A 27,274-nucleotide genomic window follows, 5' to 3' on the forward strand; every position below is an offset into this window, starting at 1 on the left:
TTACGACCTACTTCCTAGGGCCCCTCAAGAATTTGCAAGGGAACGCAAGTAGAGTGGACGTGACTGGTAGAGGAGGTGCTCAAATTAAATCTCACTTTTGTGGTCCGGGGCTCTTGTGTTACTGAGAAAATAGTGCTGCTGAAGGTGGAAGAGAAAATGACTCTCAGAACACTCTCGGGGAGAGAGAGAAACATTCACAGGTAAAACTCAGACTGTGGAACACCAGCAGAGCCCAATCTGTACAAGCCTGTCTGCAGACGACTCTGCACCTGCTGCTCCTCGCTTAGATTCTCTCACCTGAGAACAAACACGCACACAGATGCCCACTTGCTTAGCTAAAGACGCCTACAACTCAAATACACACACCAGAACAAACCTAACTGTACAGAAACACAAACAGCTGGTCCCTTAGAGGCACACCTTGCGGGACACACGCTGACGTGCCGAAGGTGTGTGCGTGGAAGTGAACTGTGTAGACTGAGCAGGGCCTGCAGAGGGGACGCGGACAGGCAGCAAGGTGGGGAAGCAGAACGGACGACAGAGACCCACGATTGCGCGTGCAGTAAGAATGCTTCACCTTGACAAGCTCCAGGGACATTTCATGGCTTCTCAAATAACTAAAAATATACCTTTGGCCTCTTAATTACTTCACACCATTACATTGGCTCTCACAAAAATTCCCAGTAAAGACCATGAATTGCCTCTAGAGGTGGGGCATGGGGACCAGGGCTGCTCTTCTGCCTATAGCTAGGGTTTCCTGATTGGGACAGAAACAGCACAGGATCAGTCTACACGAGTAGTTACTCCTCAACAGCAAGCAATACGCTTCATCTGCAAAAGCACTTTTATGTACTTCCACTAACCTTCACCCAGATCAACTCCGATACAAAGCTACTATGCTTCTGGGTCACATGGCAACTAATAAGCCCAATACTGAACAAACAGGAATCCAAATGGACAAAAAAGGCAATTCAGTTTTGTAAGAAACAATATATTTTATTTTTCTGACACCACAGCTCTGGTGAGTGGTTTTGTACCAAATTTAATGGAGGTTACACAGAACGTTTGACGCATGGGACGGGGAGGAAAGGGAAGGAAACACAAAATTAAAAACAAAAACAAAATCTTGGATAGCTTTTAGCATCTGTTCCACTCCCACATTAATAAAATTCACTTGGGAATTCCTAATAAAAGGAGAACAGAAAACAAGGTGGGCAGGGAAGGGGTAGGTTGGGGAAGAAAAGACGAAGGGCAAAGAAGACCATTGAGCATCCCAAAGACAGACCTTTCCCTCCCAGAGCCGGGACAACGCTCGGCATGGAAGGCGAGGCTTCGTTAGATTTATTTCCCCAAAATAACACCGTGTATTGCAGCTGCCAAAGGGAAAAAGAGAGGAGGGAAGCAGGGGGTCACCAGTGGGGGACACAACAGGAGGAAACTCACTTAACCAAGAAGATAGGGAAGGAGAGAGGAGGGAAAACAAGAGAAAAATGTGAAGGTGGGTCTTCAGATTGGGAGAGACAGACAGTGCTGAAGAGCACTTGAACTGAAAAACAAATGTCCTAAGCATCATTATTTTTAAAAAGAAAAATCTCCCCCCTCCCCCCACCCCTCGCTGAACTTAGTTCCTCTTTTTGTGCTTTTCATTAATACTCTGCTCTGAGGTCGTAGTTTGGTTTTTCTATACACTGGAGTTGAAAGAAAATAGTCCAAAGGTCTGAAGATGGATTCTCCACCTAAAGTAAACAGCCCAGCATTCCTGTTCTCTTGTCCCAAAGACTAAAGTCTCTGCTAAAATCCCTTTTACAATATAGTACAGTACACACACAAAAAATAAAGCCCAAAGCAAAAACAAAACCAGAAAAGAATCCTGGGAGAAGCCAGTCCAAAGGACGTAAACATACAGAGAATGGTGCAACACATGACCCATGGCAATTCTCAAAGCACGGCTACAGATTCCCAAAAGTAGGTGCCATCATGGGATACCCAAGTCCACAAAAATAATTTTTAAAAAATAAATCTTAAAAAAAACACACCTGTTGATTAAATGAATAATTTGTTTTCAGATAAATCCATACATTCTCGAGTTCCCCCCTCCCCCAAAGCAGCCCTTGGGTCTCTGTTCTCCTATTGCATGACCAACAGTACTCCTGGAACTCCCTCAAAGCAGCTCTCAGGACCTGGAATCTCATCTTGACAAGGATCGGCACATCCAATCTTAGCAGCTTAAAACATCATGTTTCCTGGGTTGCCAGGTCCTTGGCTAAATCCACCCATGCCCACGTCAGCGGCCATGCTCCGGGGCCTCATCTGTGGGGGGATCATGATGTTCTGTTGGGGTCCCATCATGCCCTGCATGGACATCATCATGCCTGGAGAGCCCACAGGCCCAGGGTGGGTGTAGAGCCCGGCAGGCCCTCGATCCTTGCCAGGAATCATGCCCACGGCAGCAGCTGGATTGCTCATCAGGGTGGGCTGGCCGGGCATTGTAGATTGTGCTGGTGACATCATCCGATGGTGAGGTCCCATCATGCCTTGCTGGAGAAAGGCTGGTGGTCTCATTGGGTTGTGGCCTGGCATGGATGGAGCTGTACCAAGAGGGATGTCCGGAGTTCCCACTGGCCCTGGACCTCCCATGCCAGGTAATGCTAGTCCCATTCTGGGGGCTTGTTCGCCCATCATCCCCTGCATGTGCGAAAACCCAGGTCCAGGACCCTGGGGCTGTTTACGGCCTGGGACTTCCCCTCGAGGGAAATATTGCAGTGTCTGGCTAGGCTTCTCAGATGGAATAATGCGAGACAGATCAAACTCAGGTATTCCGGTGGCTCCAGGTCGGATGACCTCCTGTAGATCTGGGTCTGTAAACACTGAAGGCATGCTGTTCCCCAGGACAGCGAAGGAGTCAGGACCCCCTGGGCCTCCAGGCTTGCAAAGTGCTGCATCTGCTGAACTTTGGGGCAGGTTGCTGGGGCGGCCAAGGGGCCCTTCTCCTGGGAAACCCATCCCTCCTGGGAAGTTGCCCTGCCCCCCACTGGGGCCATTGTGAGGAAATGGAACCTGCTGTGGAGGAGATTGAACTGGAGGGAAGCCCTGGGGGAAACCCATCCGTCCTTGAGGTACCATCGGAGGCTCCTGGGACCCATGCCCCATGATAGGATTGTGTGACATCAAGCCAGGCCCCATCGGGACCCCATGAGGAGGTATGGTGGGTCCCATGGCATTCGGAGAGGGCATCTGATTGGAGTGAGAAAGTGGCTGGGTCATTCCCATTGGGCTGAGGGTTGGCATTGGAACCACGGGGTTTGGACCTGAAATTCGAGGATTCTGTGTATTAATGCCCAGTCCTAGAAAAATAAAGATATCAAAGGAATCAACTTAACCGAAAGCAACTCAGGAAAACTATCATAAATCAAATTAACAAACTATTGTGCATCAAGTGTGCACGGTACTGTGCTGGGGAAACATACAATGCACAATCTCTGCCCTCAATAAGATTATAATACATTTTGGGGCACACAAACCAACAGCTCTACAAGACAATATATTATTGAGTCTTAAACTGTAGGACATAAAGGTATATAGAAGACAGCTAGGAAGAAAGTCTCCTGTGTGAAAAGTTACAAGTGAATATGCAAATGAGTACAGTCTTCTTCATTGGAGACATTTAATACAGAAGAAAACAATTTGCCTGGATGGCTTAGTATGGTCCTTTTCGGAGAAAGAGGACTAACCAGTCCTAGGAGTCTAAGAATCAGCAACAACAACAAGGAAACCAAACAGGCCTTTTTCAATTGATACTTGACATCACTATTTTATATTACCTTACAGAGAGAGCATTTCGAACTCTACGTTACGTGAAATGGTAAAGAAAAGCTAACTTTTAATGGAAAAGGAAAACACACAGGTTCTACTATGGTCTCTGGGACATTTAAATATTTGGTCTCTCCATGGAGTCAACCACTGAGAATGGTAAGGATGGTGCTTGATGATAAAGAGCATCCCTAACAATCAGAATGGAACTGGAACCAGAAACCCATGGCTCAAAAGTCACGGTCTCTTTACTGACCACCTTCACCATCCCAGATCATGTCCTATTAGTGAGATTTGGGGAGATGGGAGGTGTAGGGGTGAAGGAGAACAGAATGAGTAGGGAAGGGAGGAATTTTATTCTCTCTCTAGTTCTAAAGAAAGTGATTCTCTAGGAAATAGGGGCTTTCCATTGTCTGAAATCCTGCGGCTGCTTGTGGTTTGAGGCTGCCCTTCCAGGAAAATATCTGAGGACTAAAGACATTCTGATCAGCATGTTAAAAAGATACCGCTCTCAGTTTTGTGCCAGGAGGACCTCCCCAACCTCCACCAAAAAAAAAAAAAAAAAAAAAAAAAAAAAAGCATCTAGGTACACAGAAGCATCAAAACTTCCATAAGAAAGTGACAAGAACTATAAAGAAGCCTGCTTTCTTATCAACGAATACTGAATTAAGCTAATAAAAAATACTGTGATCATTCTCTTCCTCTAGGCAAGACACTTTAGTTTTACTGAAACTAACTCAGATAGTATACTTTGCCAACTTGGTGAACGTCCAGCCATCAAGAAAAGACTTCAAGAAGTTTTCCTTTGTCCAGAGCTAGCTCCATATCCTATCTTCCTGATTTCTTACCTGGCATATTATTCATTGATGGCAAGTTGGGAGAACGAGCTGGAGGGGAGTCGTCATCTGAGCTGGCCACGGTCTTGATGGCATCGTGGTATAACGGGGTAGAACTGGGCATTGCAAACTTGGACATTCGAGACATCATAATAGACAGTGGGTTCTGGGAAAGGGTCGGCTCTGGAGGCATGGTGTAAGGTGTACTAGAGGGAAGGCTTCCCGGGATACTCACAGAGGCAGACTGGCTGGCTGTAGGAGGTGGGGGGCCACCTAGGAGAAGAAAGCAAAATAAAAAAAGGGCAGGGAATTAGATTTCTCTTGAAAGCTACTGGGCCTATCGTTATGAACGAGCAGGGCCAGGAACGAGACAGATGAACAGGACAGTGTTATTAGACCCAGGACGTGAATCATCGGTCTCTAGTCAAGCTCCGTGTGTGTGCAGAGGGAGACTGCAGTGTGAGATGGAGGTGACAGCTCAGCAGATGGGAAGACAAACGCACCAAGAATGCATAAGAAATATTAGTTCAAACTTGGGAAAACCATGGGTTACAGGCAACTCTTATGGATCTCTTTCCCTTGCCAATCACAATTTAGAATTCGATTCAGGCATTAGTATGCTAGGAAGCCAGATTAGCAATCCCACCCCAGGTACTAACCGAATCGCCCTACACACGCTCTTGATTGATTTTCTGCCACCAAGATGTCTGAACTGAAAAGGTCTGAGGGGGCAACTCCACTGTACCGCTTTTGTGAACTGCTACCTAACGGAGAGACACACTTGAGCTTGGGAGGATAAATCTCCTATCCTATTTTGATTCTAGTCTTCCTCAAGTGGAGACAGCACAGACCTAGTATTTATACCTCAGTGCTCATCTTCCACTGACCACCTCTGGTCCCATTCACAAAACCACCATCATCAGTGAGAGCTTCTCCTAGGAAGAAAATACTAATAAATTGTAGCTGATCTCTGAGAGCAGCAGTTTACCAAGGAGAATGTTTCGGTAACAGTTTCTATGGTCAACACATATTTACGAGAACCACTCAAGTCTCTCAGCAGCCTCTCCTCTTTGCTTGGGATGATACTCAGACTCTCTTGACATGATGAAGGGCAGCCCTTTGAAGTGGGTGGATCTAGTATTTAAAGGCACATTTACCCACTGTTGAGACATTCTATTCCACCACTGTGAGTTCACTGTGCAAATGTAAATCATTCAGTGAAATGACACACATTTCCCACTTTCCTCCCAGTCCCATCTGAGAAACATATTCTGCACTAAGAGCATAACCCCCTGGAAGTACTGATTACGCACTCTGCCACAAATACGTCCATCTTGGCAAAAGCCACCTCCTTTGGTTGCATAATCAGGTTAAGACACCAGTTTTCTTAAAGGATGTAAATCAGGATTTTGCAATCTCTGGCTTTAAGGTGCAACTGTGAGGATGAAAGCATACTGACCTGACTCTACACTTCCCAGCATGGCTGGGGAGGCCATGGTGAGGGGTGCTTTATGGTTTGGAGGGATCCCGGGGCTCTGAAGGGGAGGTTTTGGAGAGGAGGTCCATCCCGGTGACGGGGCGGGAAGTGATGGAGACTTGAGGTGAACAGGCGAAGCAGCAGCAGACCCCAAGACAGGGGGGGACTTAATGGAAGCAGCAGCAGCTGGGCCCGCCAGCATGCCTGCCAGCTGCGATGGAGTCTGGGGGGACTTGAGGTTCCCCGAGGGCGAGCCCAGCATTGGCGACTGGACTTGGCGCATCGTGGGAGATTTCAGAGGGTTAATGCCTGGGGAATGCACCTGGCTGCCTGCCACAGAGAGATCCACGGGCTTCCGCCCCAGGCCGCGCTGAACGGAAGGAGCGGTGTTGAGGCTAGTGGGGTTACTAGAAGGGTTGAGAGGTAGTGGTGGCATATGACTGAGCCGGCTGTTAGTCCTTTGGTCGGGCCCAATTGGTTCTCTGAGATTCCGCAAGCCACTGTTGCTGCCTGGACCCTGAGACATGGGGAGGAACGGCCTGGGGCCCATGCCATACTCTTGCTGAGGGTGCTCGCCAAAAGGCAGGGGCACCATCTTCTGCTGAGCAGGCAGCATGTCTGCACCGCCGGCGCGGAGTTTCATCATCTCCTCGGGCCCCACCCCAGCCTCTCTCATCTTCTGAGGTATCATCTGAGAGTTGGATCCCATGTTGACATTTAGACTGACATCTCCCTTCATCCCACTAGGAACCATCCCAAACTCGAGTTCCCGACCGGGGCCCATCTGTGGGGGCATTCCTTTTGGAAAGTCACCCCTAGAAGGGCTCAGCGGGCCCTCTACTGGTATTCGAGGGAAGATGGGATTATTCCCCGGCTCCATGTGTCGCTGGGAGCCTGGGATCAGCCTGTTCGTCTCCATGCCGGGCCTGATGCCTTCCATGCTCATCCCCGGGGGCAGACCCAGCTGTTTCTCTGCCAGCTGCTGTTGAAACATCTCTTCAGACAATCCTTGGGGGTTTGGGAAACGTTCCCCTCGGCCAGGACCACTGAAGACGCCCTGGCCAGGCGGGAAGTTTCGACCGTCTGGGATTTTTGGCACATCGTCTGGCCAGCTGACTCCAGATAGACCTGGTCTAGATGCTGGGTTGGGGACATTAGGCCCCTCCATTTCGGAGTTCATCATTCCTGCAAATCCAGGGAGGCGCATCTGGCTACCTGGCATGTTGGGGTGGGGAGCCATGGCCCTCGGGGGCAGAGAATGGGGCATGTTGATCCCGTCAGCAAAGGGCTCTGCACCCCCAGGCCCCCAGGCCTCACTGGGGGTCATCTGGTACGGAGGGGGAGGCCCTCGGACCACTCCCCGCGGCCCGTGCTGATGGACCATCATGTCCTGGAGGGAGCACTGCTGCACGACCACTTGCTCCTGCTTTCTCCTCTTCTCCTCATAGAACTCCTGCTGCAGTTTCAGCCACGCTATCTGCTCAGGGGTCATGTGATCCAGGTGGTCGGGTCCAATGGGCCCAGACTGGGAGTTCATGGAAGGTGGAACCATTTCATCCGGAGAAAAGGGCACATCTCTGTGTCCCTGAGGGCCAAATGGAGCCCCCACGTCTGTCCGGGGCCCAGGTCCCTTACCTAGGCTTTGGGATTGAGCCATCATGGCCTGTATTGGCCCTTCTGGTTTTTTCTGAGGTCCATCTAACACCCCAGTATTCTGCTGGGGTCCCCCACTCTGTCCTCCCGGGAATTCTTTCTCATCAGGGAAAAGCATGCGCTGGATATCTCTGAGCGTTTGTAAGGAGCGCTCCCGGTGCTCCAGCTGCTCCTGAGACAGTCCGTCGGGGTTCTCTCCCAGCGGGGGGGGCTCTCCACTGGACACCGGTGGAGGTGGGGGGCCTTTGGGATCTGCTGAAGAGCTACTGCTCCCCTGGGAAACGGGAGTCACTGCTCGGTTGTTGGGCGTCGAGTTTGGCCCGGTACCGTCTGGCGGCAGTGGAGTGGAGCTGGCAGGGCTGCCTACAGAAGGAATCAGTTTGTTTTCTACCCCAGGACTATCCCGGTCCAGGGGACGCGGGGGGGCGGCAGGCTTGGGTGCTGGTGCCGGAATGGGTGGAGTTGGCTGCAGTCTGGTGTTCTGGGAGGAAGTCTGGTCCTGGTTGGCTGGAGCGGGGGGCTGTTGTGGGAGAGGTTTCGGATCATTCCGAAGGGCAGATATCTGTGTGTTCTGAAGATAAACGAGATTTTAAAAATCATTGGTGAACTGAACAGAAGGGCAATGAAAAGAGCAAGATATGTTATAAAGGACTTGTCCCAGCCACATAAATCTACACTGACACTTGCTGTAGAAACTGCTCATGTACAACCCCACTCTGGACATGCAGACATTTTGATTTCTTTCTCACACTTTGCTGTCAAACGGCATCCTCTTTCCCTTGCTGAATAACTTTAAAGCATGCCAAGGGAAAGCCACGCTGCCAAAGTGAATACATTTGAGTATCTATTTCGAGGAACAGGTTTGATATCACATGTCTACTATGTGTTTCTGATTCAGGGAGAGATTAGTTTCTTGGTATGTGGGAGGCTGTGCCTAACACCTTTTTCTTTCCCCGAAAGTATAACTGGGTATGTAGACTTCTCATTGTCAATCAAAAAGTCTAATGTTTTCAACTGAAAGAGAAAGTCGTTGTCACCTCCAGCTCTGTACTCTGCCCGTCAGAGGCGGGAGGTACGGCCGCTCCACTTCAGTGTTTCCCCTGGCACGGTGACTAGTGAAGTACTCCTATCCTTGAGTTTCCAGAGGCCTGACATCTCCGATTTCTGTTTTCAGTTTGTGATCACTGATTCCATTCGAGAATTTGTACATTAACTGTAGTAAGACCATCTGTAGGCAGGAAGGGTCTGCAGAGAAATCTGAGGCTATCTAGCTCGTGGTGTCTCTTGATCTGTTCTTTCCAATAGACAGCACGCGGCCCTTTCTACAGGCTGGATGATTGCCTTATTATTATTTATTAAGTACCGATGCTATACTAAGTCCTGGGTAAAGGCATGCTCACCTACAATAGGTGACACGGACGCTGTCAGTGTCTGGAAGAGGGGCTCGTAATGTTCTGAGTCTACACCTCGGCACTGCTGGAGGTACTGGTACTAGAGAAGGGTGGTAATGAAGAACAGACAGGCCCAGTCTAGCGACTCCATCAAGGGATCTCTCACCAGCCTCCAGTGAGCCGCGTGATCCCTTTTTGATGTTTACTTGCTCCTACCTGTTCGCTTAATCCAGCCTGTATTTCCAAACCCCTAACACTCTTACTTACATCCCCACCTACTCTCTGGAACATTTATCAAGGCGCAGATTTGTACAGGAATCATCATACATATCCCTGAACACGAACAGTTCATGTTCCGTGGGTATGTATGCAAATGTTCCACTTGCTGGTATTCTCCACGCATCTGTGTCTGCAGACCGAGACTGGTGGGGTAAGACTGGCTGAACTTGGATGACTCTGGATGTTGCAGTGTCCTCTGTCTCTCTGACTCCTTAACTGGAGTGTGGAGGTCACCTTAATTTTCTCTCCAGTGCTAGTTTAAGTTTGGTTTTGTTGTTAAGGGTGGTCACTGATTTCCTACAAGGTGACCGTGACAGAAGAAACAGTTTAGTACCACCCTTTATATTTTAGATTTGGAGCAATGGTGATTGGACTATTCCCAATTCACTCCTTATAAACTCCTTTTCTGATTTCATTTTAGTACCAGAGAAGGTGGAGGTGAAAACTGTCTTAATGACTTAAGATCTGTCATTAAGTCAGTAAAATGTCGGTTTGAGTTGCAATGTGCCCCGTGCATTCCAAAACAATATAAATTATAAATAAACAAATATTTTTAAAGTATAAATTTAAAAATATATACATTTAAAATATTATATATATCCATCGTCTACCCTTGAGTAGCAGAGATGCAGAGGGACATGAAATTCTTTTCCTAGGCCTAGGAAAGCCTAAGTCTGCTATGTCACAGGGGGGGACTTCTATGTTCATATACAACAAGGACGAAATGTCATCCATTCTGTATTGAATTGTCACTTCAGTCGTTTATTGTCATTTAACTTTTCCCATGTTTAAGACTCATCCAAGTTTTAGATTTTATGCTTCCTGAACGCAGGGACTGTATCTTGAACCTCTAGTGTCCCCACAGCATTCGGTGCAATGCCTTGACAATGTGAGACACAAGAAATATCTTTTGGTTCAATTTGGAACACTACATGTATTAAAACAACCATTATATGCATTTTCTAATGTAATTTATAGTAGGTGCTTAAGTTCCAGAGAGGAAACAGACTAACATTTACTATAATTTTGGAAATATCAAGCAATTAAAAGCATTCAATGGTTCTCTCACTTTGAAATAAATAAGAATCATTTTGAAAGTCACTGAGACCTTAATTATGGTATCATCAGCACGTACTCCAGTACTGCAGTTTTTGTTGCTGCTTTTTCTCTGTTCTTCAAGTACCTCAAGAGTGTTTGCTATTTTTTAAAATCCTGCTCTTTACAGAGGGTCTGAATTCAGAATTTCCCAGAGATGGCTACACGACGGAAATCCTAAGAGATCTAAATATCTCCTTTTTTATTTTGTACCTCTTCTCTCCTAGTAATTCATCAATATATCAGCGTGTTAGTAGAAAAGGCCAATGCAGTGTGATATGCCTAAAACCACACAATTAGGTTAAATGCTCAAAATGTAGTTTATACCATCAAGATTATCTCCCATTGAACCTTCATACACTGTTGGTGGGAATGTAAACTGGTGTAGCCAATATGGAAAACAGTGTGGAGATTCCACAAAAAATTAAAAATATAACTAACATACAATCCAGCAATTTCAGTCCTGGGTATTTATCCAAAGAAAACACAAACACCGATTAGAAAAGATACATGTACCCTTATGTTCACTGCAGCATTATTTACAATAGCCAAGATATGGACGCAACCTAAGTGCCCATCAATAGGTGAACAGATAAAGAAGATGTGGTACATATATACAATGGAATATTACTTGGCCATAAAAAAGAATGAAATCTTGCCATTTTCAAAAACATGGATGGACCTAGAAGGTTTAGGCTAAGTGAAATAAGTCAGACAGAGGAAGACAAATACTGTATCATTTCACCTACATGTGGAACCTAAAAAACAAAGCAAATGAACAAACCTAACTAAACAGAAACAGAGTCATAGATACAGAGAACAAACAGGTAGCTGAAAGAGGAGATGGGGGTTGGGGAGAGGAGAGAAATAGGTGAGGAAAATTAAAAGGTACAATCTTTCAGTTACAAAATAAATAAGTCACGGGTATGAAATGCACAGTGTGGGGAATACAGTCAATGAGTATGTAATATCTTTGTATGGTGATAGACAGTAACTAGACTTATCATGGTGATCATTTTGAAATGTATAGAAATATCAAATCACTACGTGTATACCACAAACTAACATAGTGTTGCAGGTCAATGACCACAAAAAAACTCATAGAAAAAGAAATCCGATTTGTGGTTACCAGAAGTGGGAGGGCTGGGGGAGGGAGAATTGGAGGAGGGTAGTCAAAAGGCACAAACTTCCAGTTATAGAATAAATAAGTACTAAGAATGTAATGTACAACATGATAAATATAATGAATGCTACCATATGTTCTATATAAAAGCTGTTAAGAAAGTACATCCTAAGAGTTCTCACCACAAGGAAAAAATATTTTTTTTTCTATGTCTTTAATTTTGTATCTATATGAGATGATGGTAATCATTTCGTCACGTATGTAAGTTAAAGTATACAGTATACAGCACAGTAGGCTGTACACTTTTAACTTATATGGTGCTGTCGGTCAGTTGTATCTCAATAAAACTGGGAGAAGAAAAAAAAGACTATCTCCCTATCAGTGAAATTCACCATCTCCCACCTTTACAGTCACTGCAGAACCTTTAAACCATTATTCCGTTTCCAAAATGACATACCAGAGGGGCTGTGCTTCTCTCTGTCTTGCTGTTAGAGATGTTCTGGATGTGGAAAGAGACAATAGTTTCAACCTGGCCCTTCAATACAGCTTCTGCAGCTCTGCAAAGACAGAAGAAATGCACACACTAGGACTTGTTCCTATTTCACTAACTGTAAATTTAAAGCACTTTAACCCGATTAAACTGGTATAAGAGAGGAAGGAGAAGTATAAAGAACCACCAGCAATGTTGAATGAGAAGAAATCAAGAGAAAAAGGTTTTCATTATTTGTCTATCATTTACCATCAAACTTCTGAAATTAAAAGATAGCCATTAGCCAATCTCAAAAGAGGTACTAAAAACCCCCAGGATTTTCTCCTTCAAAGCCATCCACTCTAGTAGGCGTTTTATAGAGCATCCTAGTTCAAAATCCCAACCCAAGAAGGGTAAAATGAATTCTCACACCTAATAATAATTAAACGCTGCCAAGATTCATTCTATATCTTAATTTTTAAAATCTTAAATGAAAAAAACTAGGGTATATTCACATTTTAAATAAATAAATAAATATCCATTGACCCATCCATCCACTAGAGACATATGTACCAAAATGTTCACAGTAGTTATCTCTGTAAATTCCTGAGATTTTTTTTTAGTTGTTTACATTTTCTAATTATTCCAAAATGGACATTACTTGTGTCATTTTAAAAAGAATACTAAGTTGCAGAAAAGTGTATATTGTGCAATCAATCCCTTTTGTGCTTAGAAAAGTATATATATGTATATTTGTACAAGCACAAAAAATTTCTGGAAGGAAAGCCAAGGAAGTATCATCAATGGTTGCCTCTGGGGAGTAGGGGTGGGGAGGTTTTACATTTTATTTTACCTCTTTCTGTAGCGTTAACTTTAAGTAATAATACAAGTGGGCAAAAAAAGGATCAAACTTCAAAGGGAGTAAGAACTTAGATGCCCAAACACGCAAGCCACGCCAATAGCAAGACATAGCCATCAACTTACTTATTGGCCATCTCAGTAGAAAACACATACACCACTTTGGCGGGAGTCTTCTGAGCAGGTGTGGGCTCTGGGGCAGTAGTCTGGCCATGGGAGGGGGTGGAAGACCTGGGGACTGTAGCATTTGACGGGGTCATCGAGTGTGGCGTGTGCTGGGAATCCTGGGACTTTATGTGGTCAGCAGAATTACATTCTAAAAGAATGAAAAGAGTCATGTCATAGAAAGAATAAAACTCTTTTTTCTGCCAGCATTTACAGCATCATAATGCAAACACCTTGAGAATTTCAAGGAGGAAGTACCTTGCTAAGAGGAAACCTCTTCTATTCATAAAAACACTTCTCCCTAAATGACTAATTACAAAGCACTCTTCCCCCACCTCCTTACTTCTCTACTATGCATTCTTCAGATATTAGCATAAATGTCCCTCCTTCCTGGAAACCCCTTTTGGATCCTCCTGGACTGGCTGCCCCTGCTAGTTGAACCCATAGCCCCCTAACGCCCCTTATTTCAGCATTTATCAAATTTACTGTAATTGTTTAATGATCTGCTGTCTAGGTGCATTCAAACCCTTGAGGATAGCAACTGTTTCTGTTTTGCTGACCATGGCACCCCCAGCCCCCAGCATAGTGCTGGCGCTCGTAACAGGCCTCCTACAAAAACCTGAAGAAGAAAGGAAAGACAGGGGAACGATCACCCAGGTTCTCATTTCAAATTTGGGTCGGGAAGTAACACTTCCACTGCTTGAATACTAGTTTCATGTTCTGGCCTATAGTTAAGATTTTTTATTTTATACTAGGAGGAAAAAGCCTAAAACCACAGCCATTGGTCCTATACTCTTTCTGGCTCACTCCATTTTGGTGCCTACTGTATCTCTACTACATGTAGCCACTCGTTCCTGCCACACTGAAACTGACTGTGACAAACCTGGACTAGTGCCAAGGCTGCCTCTTGTGCCTACAACTCTGGCCAAATGGCAGCCAGAGTGCACAAAAGCCAAGTCTTGAAGGATGAATTTGATGGAGAAGAGGAGTGTCAGACAGACCGCTCCAGGGTGGACCCTGGCATAGACAAACTGGAGCTACCGGCTTGACACTTAAGTACAAAGAGTACGGAGGCCAGAAACATCCACGAGAACGTGGCTAGGGCCGTGGAACATCCTAAAACGCTTACATCCTCAAGAGCAAGAAGTCAACAAGGTGGTTCCAAACTATTCTTCAGTTAGTAGGAAAACGACCAGAAATAGTTCCATCTTAAACTGCGAGAACTCCTGAATCTGATGCGCCTACTCTCCCCACTTGGCTGCTATTAGGCTCTCTGGCATCCACCAGTGTCAGAGGCCTTTCCTCAGGAATACCTACTTCCCTCTGAGTCTCAAATATCTTATAGACATACCTTTCATGTCAGAGTCATCGTTTGGAGTCCCAGGATCTCTCTGATCAAAGGAGTCGGCGGAAATACTTCGCTCCCTTTTCCCCTTGCCCTTGGCACCATTTCCAGCCCCATTCTTCAGCCCCATGCTCCCACCTGGGCCAGGGAGTGCTTTAGGGGTATGGCCCCCACTCTTGGAGTCACAGGGGGATGGCTGGGATTGGCTGGCTGAGCCCCCCTGTTTACCCTGATTGGAGAATTTGGAATCCAGCTGGGGGTTTCCAGATGGGGACATCACTGTAGGGGGACGGACCATCACCTCCTGCTTTGACTTAGGGCTACTAAAAGAGACAAATAACAAAGGGAGATCAGACACCGGATGCAACTGGGCAGCACAAATTAGGGAGGACTGATTTTTATCATAGGTCAAGGAGACCTGGACCACTAAGTAACCACCCCACCTTTCATCGCAGCCACTTGCTTGCTCCCTCCTCCCCTGCTCTCATCTCAGAGCTCTCAACAGAGAGGAGGATCAAGCAGAGTGGCCTGCCAGGCCTTGGGAACCCTAGAGTCACATGGGGACCCATCTCTAGGGCTTCTGTCAATAAAGGACAACGGTTTCTATGTACATAGAGAAATGACTCTCACACTAAGACTAGCTCAGAGTAAACAAACAGACATCGTTAAGATCAAAATACCACCCGCCCCTCGGCTGATGACAAGGAACAGCTGTAACAGGAGACTAGCCTCCCTGCTGGAAAATACGAGCAGGTCCAGGAGAGCGCGAGGAAACCTGCCCATGACTGGCAGGTTAGGGAAACCCTCCAGGACATACTCCCTGAACAAGCAGGATCACACCAGAGCAGACACACTAACCACTGCCGCCAGGGGAGAAGGAAACAATTCTTTTAGGGCGTCAGCTTAACTTCCATGGAACAGAGGAAAAAGCCTCACGGTGGGAGTCCAGGGACTGGTGTTTAATTCTAGGACCTTAGGCCTCCTCACCATTCCAGGTCTCGGTTTCCTCATTTGCCAAGTTTAGCTCACTGTACTGGCTGGTCTTTAAGGTCTTTTTCTTTATGTTTTGGTGAGGAGAGGGGTGGTAAATAGGAGCGGCCAGGTAATAATGGACAAATAATAACAGAGGAAAATTCTAACCTAAACTCTGATTCACTATTCTATCACTATTTACTTATCTTTTTTTCTTTCCCCATTCGCTTCTAATTCAACATGTTGTTCCACCAATGAGCATTCACGGTCCACTATGACATCCCGAAAGGGCAGCTGGGCCAGGCCCTAGCCCTCACCTCTGTGTGTTTCCTGACGGAGAGTTCCTCACTTTAGGGTTACTGGAATGCATTGATTGAAATCCTGAGCTTGCAGCCACAAACAGGGACGGGCTCACCGAGTTCCTCTCGGGCTGCAGCAGAAGCAGCTGCTGAGGACAGCGGCAGTGGCCCACTGCTTGTTGGGTGAGTCCCTTAGCGCTGGCCACCTGCACGCCTTTTTCCTCTTTGTTTTTCTCCGCTGTGGAAGTGGGTCCTGTCCCCTTGCGGCTCCAGCATTCTCTGGGTGTGTGCCTCCTGCTGCCAAAGGAAAATCTCGCATCTCCAGGGCACACTGGGAGCAAAAAGAGCAAAAACAGAGACATCAAACACCCTTACAGCAGGACCAAGGCTAAAGCACCGCCAACTTGATGGTGCAGAGCTAGATGGTTCCTCAGCTTCCATCAGGGTTAAAGAAAAGGGAGATGTTCATATTCCGGCCAAAAGGCCCTGGTGCTAATGCAGCTGAGGGGTGACTAAGACTTTCTGCCAAGCATACAAGCCTCCCACCCAAGCTTCGTGTACCAGGCATTTGTAAGCAGATGAGAAAGACATTTTTATCTTTAGCCGTATATCCTCCCTTACATTTCTCTACGTCCAAATACAAAACCCTCAAAAACCTGGGTTTTTCTTTCTTCAAAACAATGCTTTGAAACCACTGAGTACTCCAAATCCATAGCAACTATCTGGTGTTTCACCTCTGATGGCTCTGAAATGTAACCAACCCAACCCAATTTCAAACCATGAAACAAATTACTCTCTGTTTATATTCTCAGGGCCTCAGGGTGGGGAGACATTAAAGGAGGTACTTCTGAAATCAACTATTGAGCCAATACAATCAGTTCTGTCCCCTGATTTCTATCATCTTTCTACTAAATTATGCTGAGTACGTGTCCTGTGTTCTCACTGCTTAATGACAGGAGCTGTAGGCATGGGTAAGCATGGGAATGATCCATAATGCGGAAGGTAAAAGAACATCTTTGAAGGCTAAGATATTTTTTGAGCCAATTTGCAAGGCTAATTTGAAGCATAAAGGTCAAGAAAATATTCCCAAACCTAGCCAGAGAACAAATGAGAAAGCCCTTTATTTAGGGAAGCCTAAACAGGGAAAACCAAGATACACTTTCAGTCACTGCTCCTTCCAGGGCAGTTCCAATGTGGTTTTTTGGTAACCACTGTCCCCCCGCACCTCCCGCTCTACCTTCTGGTATCTTATCCATGGGGTATAGGATTGAATGAGGATATTAGATGCAGGATTAGTGGCTAAAGAATCAAAGGGAGTTAGAAGTAGCTTAGGTGTTACATACACTTTGAGAGGCCTCAAGAACTGGACTAAAATTGGGAGGGCCCATTATATTCTAGGACTTGGCACTGAATATGATCATTGTCAAGTGTTAGATGTCTATTTCTTCATTTAGAAATTTGCAACAGTCCCAGCGATTTTACCTGAGACCATGAAAGGAATTTATGGAAGTTCTGAGTGCATACAATCACGTTTTTTTCTTTTAAATGAAGAAGTCAGGAAAAAGAAATAGAATACAATGTTACGGAATGTTTCTATGCTGACCTTGGGAGAAAGCATCCTAAAAATATTTTGGTCTTGATTATATTTAAGGTTGTATGTTTATCCCCCACCACCTTTAGCTTTTTTTGTTTTTCCAGTTTAGACTATAAAACTGATTGTGGTTGTCAAGTTCAATATAATATATGATCATACACCATATTGTAACCTCCCACTAAACATCGGGAATCACTGGTAAAACAGAAGTGGTAAATGAATCTTGCATGGACAAAGCCATCAGAAAACATTCACCTCAGGAAAAAAAAGAAGTTATCACCTATATAGTCCCCTTCTGTAACTTCTTCTGGTACTTTCTGTCTGCATCACACATTCTAGCACTCAATCATACGTCGAATTGAATAGTCCCATGTGTTTTTGTTTTTTTTTTTTTTTTTTTGCGGTACGCGGGCCTCTCACTGCTGCGGCCCCTCCCGCTGCGGAGCACAGGCTCCGGACCCGCAGGCCCAGCGGCCATGGCCCACGGGCCCAGCCGCTCCGCGGCACGCGGGACCCTCCTGGACCGGGACACGAACCCGCGTCCCCCGCATCAGCAGGTGGACTCTCAACCACTGCGCCACCAGGGAAGCCCCCACGTGTATTTTTTATCTCCCTATGTAGACTATGCTCTTTGAAGACAAGAACCTTGTTTTAAAGTTCTTCGGTTTTTCTATAATACTCAGCATGATGTACTAAGAATGTGGTTGGACTCTTGGTGATGTACCCAGTTCCTCTCAGAGCAGAAACACCTGGCACTTGTGTTGCACTCTCCTTCCAAAGAAACTCTAAACATATTACAAATATCAAATCACCTCAATGTGCCAGGCATTTCTGATGAGCTGGTAGCAAAGATTATTTCTAATAATAATAATCAACGGCATTTTACAGATGAACGGACGGAGCACACAGGTGTGAATGGGCTTCTCCCAGGTTTCGCATCAGTGCTCTCTGACCTGCTCTTTCCTCTAAGCCATCTCCTTACCATTACTTTATGGGTGGAGAGACAGCACAGAAGGCTGAAACAAGCTTGTGGGCTCACCTAGTGATGGGAATAAAATCCAGGTGCTTTAACCCCTAATCCAAGGGAGTTGTTGAAATAAGTCACCCTAGCTTTAGCCTGACACCAAAAACAAGCAAGCAAGAAATCTGCCAAGTATCTTATCATACAACACCAAAGAATAAAATGAGACTCTTTCAGCTCCTACATTTGCAGGTTAGTGCTCAAATGTTTACCTTTAAGGACTAGAAAAGATCTTCCACAGAATGGTTAATTGTAGCCAGGGAGAGATATTTCCCCAGTATAACTAAATCTCCTAACTCTAGGATCTGCTTATATAATTTTTCTCTCTTTTCTTCTTAAATAATTCTTAAAATTTTTACTATGTGTACATACTAACTCATTCACAACAACCACAGAAGGCAGGTCCTACTACTATCCCTATTTTAGAGATGAGGAAACTGAGGCTCTGAAACAGTAAGTAATTTGCCCAAGTAAGTTGGGTCACACCCCAGTCAGTGGTGGAGCTGGCATTCAGCCAGACACTGGCCATGCTCTTCATCACTGCAGTGCCTGGCTAAGCACGGACTTGGTGGACAAGGTGAGCCAGTACACAGAAAATGCTCAGCAGCACAACATAAACATTCAGGTTAGCCATGACTACTGCCATTCTCTAGCAAGCTCACCCATCCTGCCTAATGGCATTTCTTACCTTCGCCGTCTCCAACCATCATCCTCCTCTCCTAGTGCATGGCCTTGCCCAGGACTTAACAGGGATAAGAGAAGTAACCAGGCAGGATTCCTCACCACCAAATCTGCAAATCTCTTTTTATCAGTACCTTCCCATCTTTCTTCCCTATTAATGAAACCGAAAAAAAAGCCCACTTCTCCCCAAAGGTCAGTCCTACCACAGGTGGTCTAGGTCCCAACCCTTCCAGCTTACTGAGCACCCTCACTCTCTCCAGTGGCCACCTCTCTACATCCTGCATCTCCTGGATATTTCCAATCAGCTTTCAGACATGTTGTAGTATCTTCCAGATGAAAAAAAAAAAAAAAATTAAAGCCAAACAAAACCAGCTCTGGCATTCTATTCCCCTTTGGAGCCAAGATTCTCTACCAGAGTTGATAAGACACAGTCTTCAGTTCCTTACTTGCCATTCACCCTTTAACCATTTTAAACCAACTTCTATCCACAGATCACAAAAACCATGACTTTTGTTAAGGTCACCACTGACCGCTTTTCTAACCTCATCTTACTCCATCTCATAGACTCTGCCAGTTGATCACTTCCTTCTTGAAACTCCCCTCTGTTGGTTCCCATAATACCACACCTTCCCAGTCTTCCTCCTTCCTCTCAAGTCACTCTTCATCTGCTTCCTTTGCTGGCCCCTTCTCTATCCAATCTCTACAATTTTGAGTTGCTCACGACTCTACCCTGGGGCGTCTTCTCTTCTTATTCTATAAGCTCTTTACATGCCAACAACTCCCAAATTTCCATCTCCGGCTCAGCTTCTGCTCTGCTGACCTGTATACACAACTGCCAACTTGACATCTCACTAGATGTCTGAAACCTAACAAAGACAAAGATGAATTCTTCTTCTGTATATAGCCTCCCTCCCAAAAGTATTTTCCCTTCAGTTTTCTATGTTTTAGTAAATGGCACCTTCATCCACCCAGCTGCTCATGACAGAAATTTGGAGTCATTCTTCACACCTCTCTCCTTCACCCCTAACCTTCCATATCAAGTTGAATATTTTTGCTGAGTGAAGAAAATCTCAGCTTCAGTGTTTCTTCTTCAGAGAGAAAGGATACTGTATAGCCACTAATCTAGACAAAATTCTCCATTACGCTCTTTTCATAGCATCCTGTGTTTTTCCTTCACAACATTTCCCATGTTGTATGATTATGTGATCATTTGCGTAACATTCATCTCTCATGCTAGGCTCCATGAAGGCAGGGATCAAGACTGATTTGTTCATCCTTGTATTCCTAGCACTTACTATAGTGTCTGACACGTGCTATTTGCTCAAAAAATATCTGTTGAATAAAAGTTGAAGCTTTTCCCCAAGATCATCTTTCTAAGCCACGCATGCTCTCTAGTGCTATCATCCATCAGGCTACTCACCAAAACCCCAAGGGTCACGATACAGCAGTGCTCATCCTGGAGGGGAGGAGCTTGCGGAGTCCAGGAACCCCTGTCTCAAAGGTGACCCTCACCTGGATGAGGATAAAATAAAGAAGAAGAGTTTCTAAGTGATTAGGGAAAAAATCAATAGTATCATTGTTACTATCTTAAGAGAAGAACAGGTTTCCTATTTATTCTAGAGTATTAGTTTAAGAGGAAGTTATCGCCTCCCATGTAAACAGAATCACCTTCCAATTATTACAGGGTATATTATCCAATCTGTAGGTATCTCAAGGGCCTTGTGACTTTCCCTCCTTCTCAACTGCATATTTTCTTTTCAGAAACTGGAAAAATATTAATAAAAAATAAAATCAATTTTTCTACTTTTCTGAACATTTAGTAGGAAAAAAACCCCTCACATTTTTGCTTCTTCCCATTCCTAATTAGTACAGAGAATTGAGAGCTGACTGTAAAGGTGAAAGATTCAAAATTCCAGATACACTTTTGAATTCACAAAGTGCACACCATTCACAGTTCCTCCCTACTCTCAACTGTAACTCTACATGTCAAGCATGCAGCAAGGAAATTTATTTTCACATACTTTTGTGGGAACATATGACTGAACAACAGGACCATATGATTTCCTTTGCTTGAGAGCCTACTGTGTGTGAAATGCTATACTGACTTGAGCTAGATAATTCAATAAAACACTAAGTAACTCACCAGGCAGAACAATTTCCAACATTAGTCCTTGTAAACTAGAATTATAACACCAAGCCTCCCCCTTTGCCCAGAATTTATAGTTTTGAAATGGCAAGGAAGAACCAAGTTCCAGATTGTCCTAAAGCCAAATTATTTAGGAATCTTTAAAAGGAAACTCTATAAGGTTACAACAAAGTTGTAAATAAATTCACAAATTAGTCTAACTTAGGTCAGAATCACCTCTATAATTCCGATTTCAACTCTTCCAATGATCCTTTTCCACTCTCCTGCTCTAAGAAGTCAAGTTTATTACAACTATGTCATGTTTAACAAATTTCGTTTCTATGCTATGACCACTACACCATAAAAGGCATAGTATCAAACTTAGAATGTGGAACTAAAAGGCCTCAGGATTCCATTCCTAGCTCATTCTTAACTTCTGGCATGCCAACTACTCAAAGGCTTCCTCTTAGAAAAAGCACACAATAGGAAGAACCAATCTTTCCCAAACATGTGGAGAAAAGAAAACTATACTATGGACTTATATAGAAAACTTTGGTCCAAACAAAATGCTAATATATGTTTTCATATTCAAAGAGTAAAAACTCACCTACTGTCCTTCAAGCTAACAAACTTTAAGCAAGCAAGTAAATTTATATCAAGCTCAAGAGTTTCGACAGAATTTAACCATTCAAAAACGAACGTCATCTATCATCATTTAGAGTAATGGCTACCCAAAGTAAAATGTCAGCACAAATATCCCTTCTTTGTGAAATTTTCCTTGATTCCAAACTATCCCCAGGAATGTCCTCCATGGCCCCACAGCATTACACTCATGACACTGTTAGAACACTTTAAAAATTGTTTCCCTGTTATATATAGTCAGGGAACCCCCTGAGGAAAGGGTCATCATCTCAGGGCCCAAAAGAAACTCAACAAATGCTGGTTGATTTGTTTATTATAATGAGCTTGAGGCTTGTGTATTGCTACTCTTGCCTCACATTCATACAAATCAATGATGACACAATAAATACTTGTTTAGCTTCTTACCATCTGCCTTTCCTAGGAAATAATTTATTGCAGAAGTCCCTGTTCATAGGAAAGTACAAGGTAATTGCACTTACAGTTATGACTTGCATTTAACTTGATGACCTCTGCCTTGGGAACTGCTACAGTAATGAACAAATATAGTTTTAACTTACAAGAGACCCTACAGAAGCAGGAACAAAATCCAAAATGCACAGACTGAATCACAGAAGCTACGTGCTCATCATCGGGCTCTTTACCTTTCAAGATGTCCAATTTGCTCTCTCTTCTAACATTGGGACACAGAGGAACTTTCCAAGAGTGATCTCTGCCTCCCAAACAGAAAGGAATTTTTAGGTCAAAGTGGAGTAACACCAGCTAGTCCCACATTCAGTCCTACAGGAATGAGAAGAATGGAAAAGTTCATAGCCCATCACACCATCGGCAAAGAAAACCACCCATTCCCCAATGCTCTGTGACCAAAACAATATTTGGAAGAAGGAATAGTAAGAAAATAATTAGGTCAAAAATGGGGAAGGAAGGCAAAACCATTAAAACTCAAAATGCAAGAAGCTGGAGCACTATAGCCTACTTCTATCCTATTGAAGACTGGGAAGTTTAGAAAAGCAAAATCCATCAGGCACAAAAGCCTCATTCTAATCACTGTTTTTAACTTTCTCCCCACAGTTATCACAGGTTGTAAAATAGACTTTTATTTCATATCTTCTCTATGCCCTTGTTCTTAGCATGGTGAAGATGCTGAAAAAAAACTACAAAGCTTAAAAGGCAAGTGGCCATTAGATAATTCAACTTTCAAAACTCAGCAGGTCTACAGCAGGACCTCTTAACCTGGGATCCACGACCTCTTAAGGGGTCTCTGGAGAGACTTAGGAGGGGTGGCACCTGTGAACTTGGCTGGCGAAAATTTTGATCTTCACACTCACTAACCTCCAAGTAAAAGATAGCACCACCTTTAACTGTGAATGTAGGTAACAACCCACAGTAGTATTAGCAATCCCCTGACTATGTCACCAAGAGGAACCACAAAACACTTCACATCACATTACAGTTGTTGCAGATCTCTCAACATAATATTTACACTCATCACTACTTCAAAATTATAGTATCATTAGGTCTGAAGCTACATTTTGTTATTTAATGTAAACATACAAACTACTGTATTACAATTGTTTAACAGTTTGATAACTGTTTCCGTGTCATTTGTAATTCTATATATTTTATGTTATACATTTAAAAAACATGATTCTCAGAAGAAGTCCTATGCTTCATTAAATTGCCAAAGGAAAACATGGGACGTAGAAGATTAAGAACTTCTGATCTAGAGCACATAAAGTTTCTATAGACCCTAACATAGTCACCAAGGCAGACAGACAAGTAAGTCATTCCATTAGCAGTACTTCATAGTTGAAGAAAATTAAGCCACCAGGAAGCCAAGTAACATGTCCAAGGTCACACAAATTTAGAGTCAGCATCAGCCTAGGTTAACACTCACAGCATGTACAGTCCCACTCTCTCATGGGGACCTTTGCTTACATTTCTACAATTGTCATCAGTATCCTGTTTTACCACTAAATGGGGAAGAGGTATCACCTTTCAAAACTAATATAAAACCAAAACCTGGACAACAGAACAAGGTAGATGTATAAGGTACTTCTTTTTGTTCCCTGATCAAGCATGCTGCTGTAATTGTTACAGAAGCTGAATTTGGTCTGTTCCAGAGATAGCAGTTTTTTACAAGTGAGAAAAAGTTGCGCTACGTAAACTTTCATTCCCAGAAGTGTCCAAGGCACTGTGCAGATAAGCATTAACTTGTTAAGTGCTGCAATGCATTGTGAGTGGTTAGGGCAGTGGTATCCCCACTTCATAAATGGGAAAACTGGAGAATAAATATGAGAGATTTGTTTAAAGTCACACATAAGTCAATGGTAAAGCCAGCTTCCTGATTCCAAGTTCAAGGCTCTAACCACTATACCAGATCACCATGATCAAATATTAAGTTGATTATAATGCTTGTGAAACCTCTGTACTTTTTTCCCCCTACAAGCCAGAGAGCATTTTTTTTTTTTTTTTTTCTCTTCGGTACGCGGGCCTTTCACTGTTGTGGCCTCTCCTGTTGCGGAGCACAGGCTCGGGACGCGCAGGTTCAGCGGCCGTGGCTCACAGGCCCAGCTGCTCCGCTGCATGTGGGATCTTCCCGGACCGGGGCATGAACCCGTGTCCCCTGCATCGGCAGGCGGACTCTCAACCACTGCGCCACCAGGGAAGCCCAGAGAGCATTTTCTTTTGATCCGTGGGAACAGACACACTTTTGAAGGCTATGGGAAAAATATCCCATAGAATAAATTCCAAAGTACGTAAGTGCTTTTTCACTTACACTAGTCATCTAAGAATCCAGGTCAGGAATCCTTAGCTCAGGAGCCAAGTTACTACATAAAACCTGCCTTATAAGAAGAGAACAGTTTGGAAATTGTTCCTTCATCTTTTAGTCAATGACCTTCTTATCGATCTACCATTATGTTTAGGAACTATTATCATCTTACATTCAACACTGTTATTACAAAATAATATTCTAATGGTTCAATACCATTAGATCCTAGATTCTAAAACTATGAAAGGTCATCCCTATCTCAACTCTGCATTAAATTTTCTCTTATCAAAACCACTAATTAATGGAATCCTCATTCCCCAAAGCATCCTTATGCCATCTAACTGCTTTTATTAACCCATTTCTGTGTTTTACAGATTGGGTCTTTTTCAATAGTTAGTAAGGAGGTCTTTCTTAAATTTGTACTTAGGACCATAACATTGTTCACACTAAATCCTTGTTAAACCTTCCCATATCATTAGTATCCAGTCAAAAACCAAAATCAACAGAACAACCATGTTGTACAATCTCCATGAAGAGTGAAAAGTTCTTGTCCACACAGGAGTCTTATCTACCAATATTCATTTGCACCCCCTACCCCTTACTCTCAACTACTTATCCTTCCTACCTGCTAATTCTGATTCATCACTTTGTGCTCAGTGTACAAGAGTCCAGATCTCTGACCTAAGAATAAACACTTAATTCTTGAATACATCAAATGCTAACAAATACTCCATCACACACCATTGATCAAAATGTAACTCTTTACACAGCCACTCAATCATTTTCCCACTAAAGTCACTGCCAGGGATCTGTCCATGTCTGCCCTAACCACAGTCTAACTCTGCACCAATTCCACCCCACCTTAGTCTCTCGCTACCAACACATAGTTATGTCCATTTCTCTACTTTGTTTAGTAACTTTAATAGTCCCCAACTGTCTGCAATCTAGGCTCTAAGTCACTCCTCTCTATCACAGGGCAGGGCTCTGGAGGACAGATTTCAGGCCTCCTCCTTCAGGCTTGGGAGCCTTCACCTAAGGCCCCCAGCAACACTGTTATAGGCCTCTGGCCCTTTCCTCTGAACATAATAACCAACCCTGCTGTTTTTTCCTTGGGATATCTCCATTTCACCAGGCTCGCCCAACACTAACCAGTGACATCTTAATAGTCTTTGCAACTTTCAAAGGTTAATGGCTACAGCTCCACTTTGGAAACCACTGGTGTGTCCACGACCCCCACAATGACTCAGTGACCTAGACATCCCCACCTCACCTGCTGGAGCCCTTTACTACACGAACATTCTTCTTCGCTTTCACTTCTCCCCAACCCTCCAACAAGTCACTGGTCTGCAAAGTCCCCTGTACTTCACTATCCATCTCCGGGGTCTAACAGACCCCACCAGACTCAACTCGAATTCCCTCATTTAGCTCTCCATCTCGCCCCTCGAATGCCCCTTCATCCCAGGACCCTGGGACCGTCCCATCTCATCGTTTAGTCTCTCCAAGCACCGCCTGGGACACATCCTCTAAAAAATAAACCGAGAGATGCCTCCGTCTCTCCCCACCACTCAGTGAGCGGTGGGTAGAGGACGCCCCCCCATCTCCCCCTACAGGTTTCTCTACACTCAACTCTAAATCTACGACCTCGACCCCCACCGCTTCTCTCCCCCCCCCCCCCCCCCCCCCCCCCCTCCCCGGTCTCGCTACCCCTGCCCTCAAACCCGCTCAAAACACGCGGACGCGGACCCTGCCCCCCCACCCCCGGCTTCGGTCCTTCCCCTCCCCCTCCCCCTGAGGTGCCACTTACCCCCGAGGCAGGAGTGGGGGAGGGGAGAGGAGGAACAGAGTATGGGAGGGGGCTTCGGTCCGGGGCGGCTCTCAGCCCCGGGGGGCCGGGGCCCGGGCCAGCGGCAGCGGCGGCGCAGCGTCTCCCCCCGGCGGCGGCAGCGGCGGCGGCGGCGCCGTCCCACTCCCGCAAGCACACATAGGCTCCATTGTCCGCCGGCGCCTCCCCCTTTCCGGCACCCCCCTCCTGGTACCGCCCCTTCCCCCTCCCCTCGGCCCTCCCCCAGCCGCACCGCGCCACGAAAGGTACCGCCGGCCCCGCCTCTGACGCGAGCGAAGGAGTGCCCCCTCCCCCCGGCCCCGACGTTCCGCCCGGCGGGGGAAGGGGGAACGCCCCTCCCCGCCTCAGCAAGGGCCCCGCCGCCGGGAAGGGCCCGCCCCCCTCCAAGGGAATGTCACTTGTCCCCCTTCCGGAACGCGCGTAATGGTACCAACCGGCCGCTTCCTCCTCCCCCTCCCCTGCCTTCCCGAAGAGGCACCGCCCCCTTAGCCCCGCCCACCAAGTAGCCTCCCCTCCTCGACCCCGCCCCTCCCTCCAATATTTTACTATGGGGCCGCCCACCGCCGGCACCACCTCCTGCTTTGCATGGACACGCCCACCAGGTCCCCGCCCCAGTTCGTCACCCGGCCAGAGGTGACGCCTATTCCCCACCTTAAAGCGGCAGAGCCCCCTTTCTCAACTAAAAGAACCTCCCAAAAGGCCGGTGGGGTGGGAGGGGCGGCCAGGGAGGGTCGCTTCTTTCCCGCACCTTCCTCCCCACGCACGCACTCACCCGGACCTCCCCACCGCCTCTCGCAGCATTGAGAAGCAACCCAGTGGAAAAGGC

At 45.4% G+C, this 27,274-nt stretch overlaps 1 protein-coding gene across 3 annotated transcripts; it reads right to left on the reverse strand.

The window, feature by feature from the left end:
* Window positions 1-975: 975 nt before the first annotated feature.
* BCL9 (BCL9 transcription coactivator) lies at window positions 976-26,497 on the reverse strand. 3 transcript variants are annotated; one of them, XM_029229799.1, is made up of 11 exons: window positions 26,410-26,497; window positions 22,477-22,612; window positions 20,489-20,580; window positions 15,791-16,103; window positions 14,730-14,824; window positions 13,118-13,307; window positions 12,122-12,221; window positions 6,106-8,347; window positions 5,306-5,410; window positions 4,659-4,919; window positions 1,009-3,344 (listed from the first exon to the last, which is right to left on the reverse strand). In XM_029229799.1, the coding sequence occupies exons 4-11, from the start codon at window positions 15,841-15,843 to the stop codon at window positions 2,227-2,229; spliced, it is 4,164 nt and encodes a 1,387-aa protein (XP_029085632.1). In that variant the 5' UTR covers window positions 15,844-16,103; window positions 20,489-20,580; window positions 22,477-22,612; window positions 26,410-26,497; the 3' UTR covers window positions 1,009-2,226. The 3 variants fall into 3 exon arrangements, with proteins under 3 accessions (XP_029085630.1, XP_029085632.1, XP_029085629.1); XM_029229796.1 differs by having other exon boundaries at window positions 14,508-14,824; XM_029229797.1 differs by lacking the exons at window positions 5,306-5,410; window positions 26,410-26,497 and having other exon boundaries at window positions 976-3,344; window positions 14,508-14,824.
* Window positions 26,498-27,274: the final 777 nt, after the last annotated feature.

Source organism: Monodon monoceros, unplaced genomic scaffold, assembly GCF_005190385.1.
Source record: "Monodon monoceros isolate NGI ecotype Baffin Bay Population unplaced genomic scaffold, NGI_Narwhal_1 Super_Scaffold_18, whole genome shotgun sequence".
In the NCBI taxonomy this organism is placed as follows: Eukaryota; Metazoa; Chordata; class Mammalia; order Artiodactyla; family Monodontidae; genus Monodon; species Monodon monoceros.

What these genes read in the sequence shown, in the direction of transcription:
- BCL9 (XM_029229796.1), bottom strand. Translation starts at nt 15,843, where the DNA reads ATGCATTCCAGTAACCCTAAAGTGAGGAACTCTCCGTCAGGAAACACA. An exon ending in GCTGGGAAGTGTAGAGTCAG is followed by an intron (nt 5,411 to 6,105) that starts GTCAGTATGCTT and finishes TCTCTCCGTTAG; the next exon opens with GTAGCAGTTCACAAAAGCGG. An exon ending in ATCAATGAATAATATGCCAG is followed by an intron (nt 3,345 to 4,658) that starts GTAAGAAATCAG and finishes TTATTTTTCTAG; the next exon opens with GACTGGGCATTAATACACAG.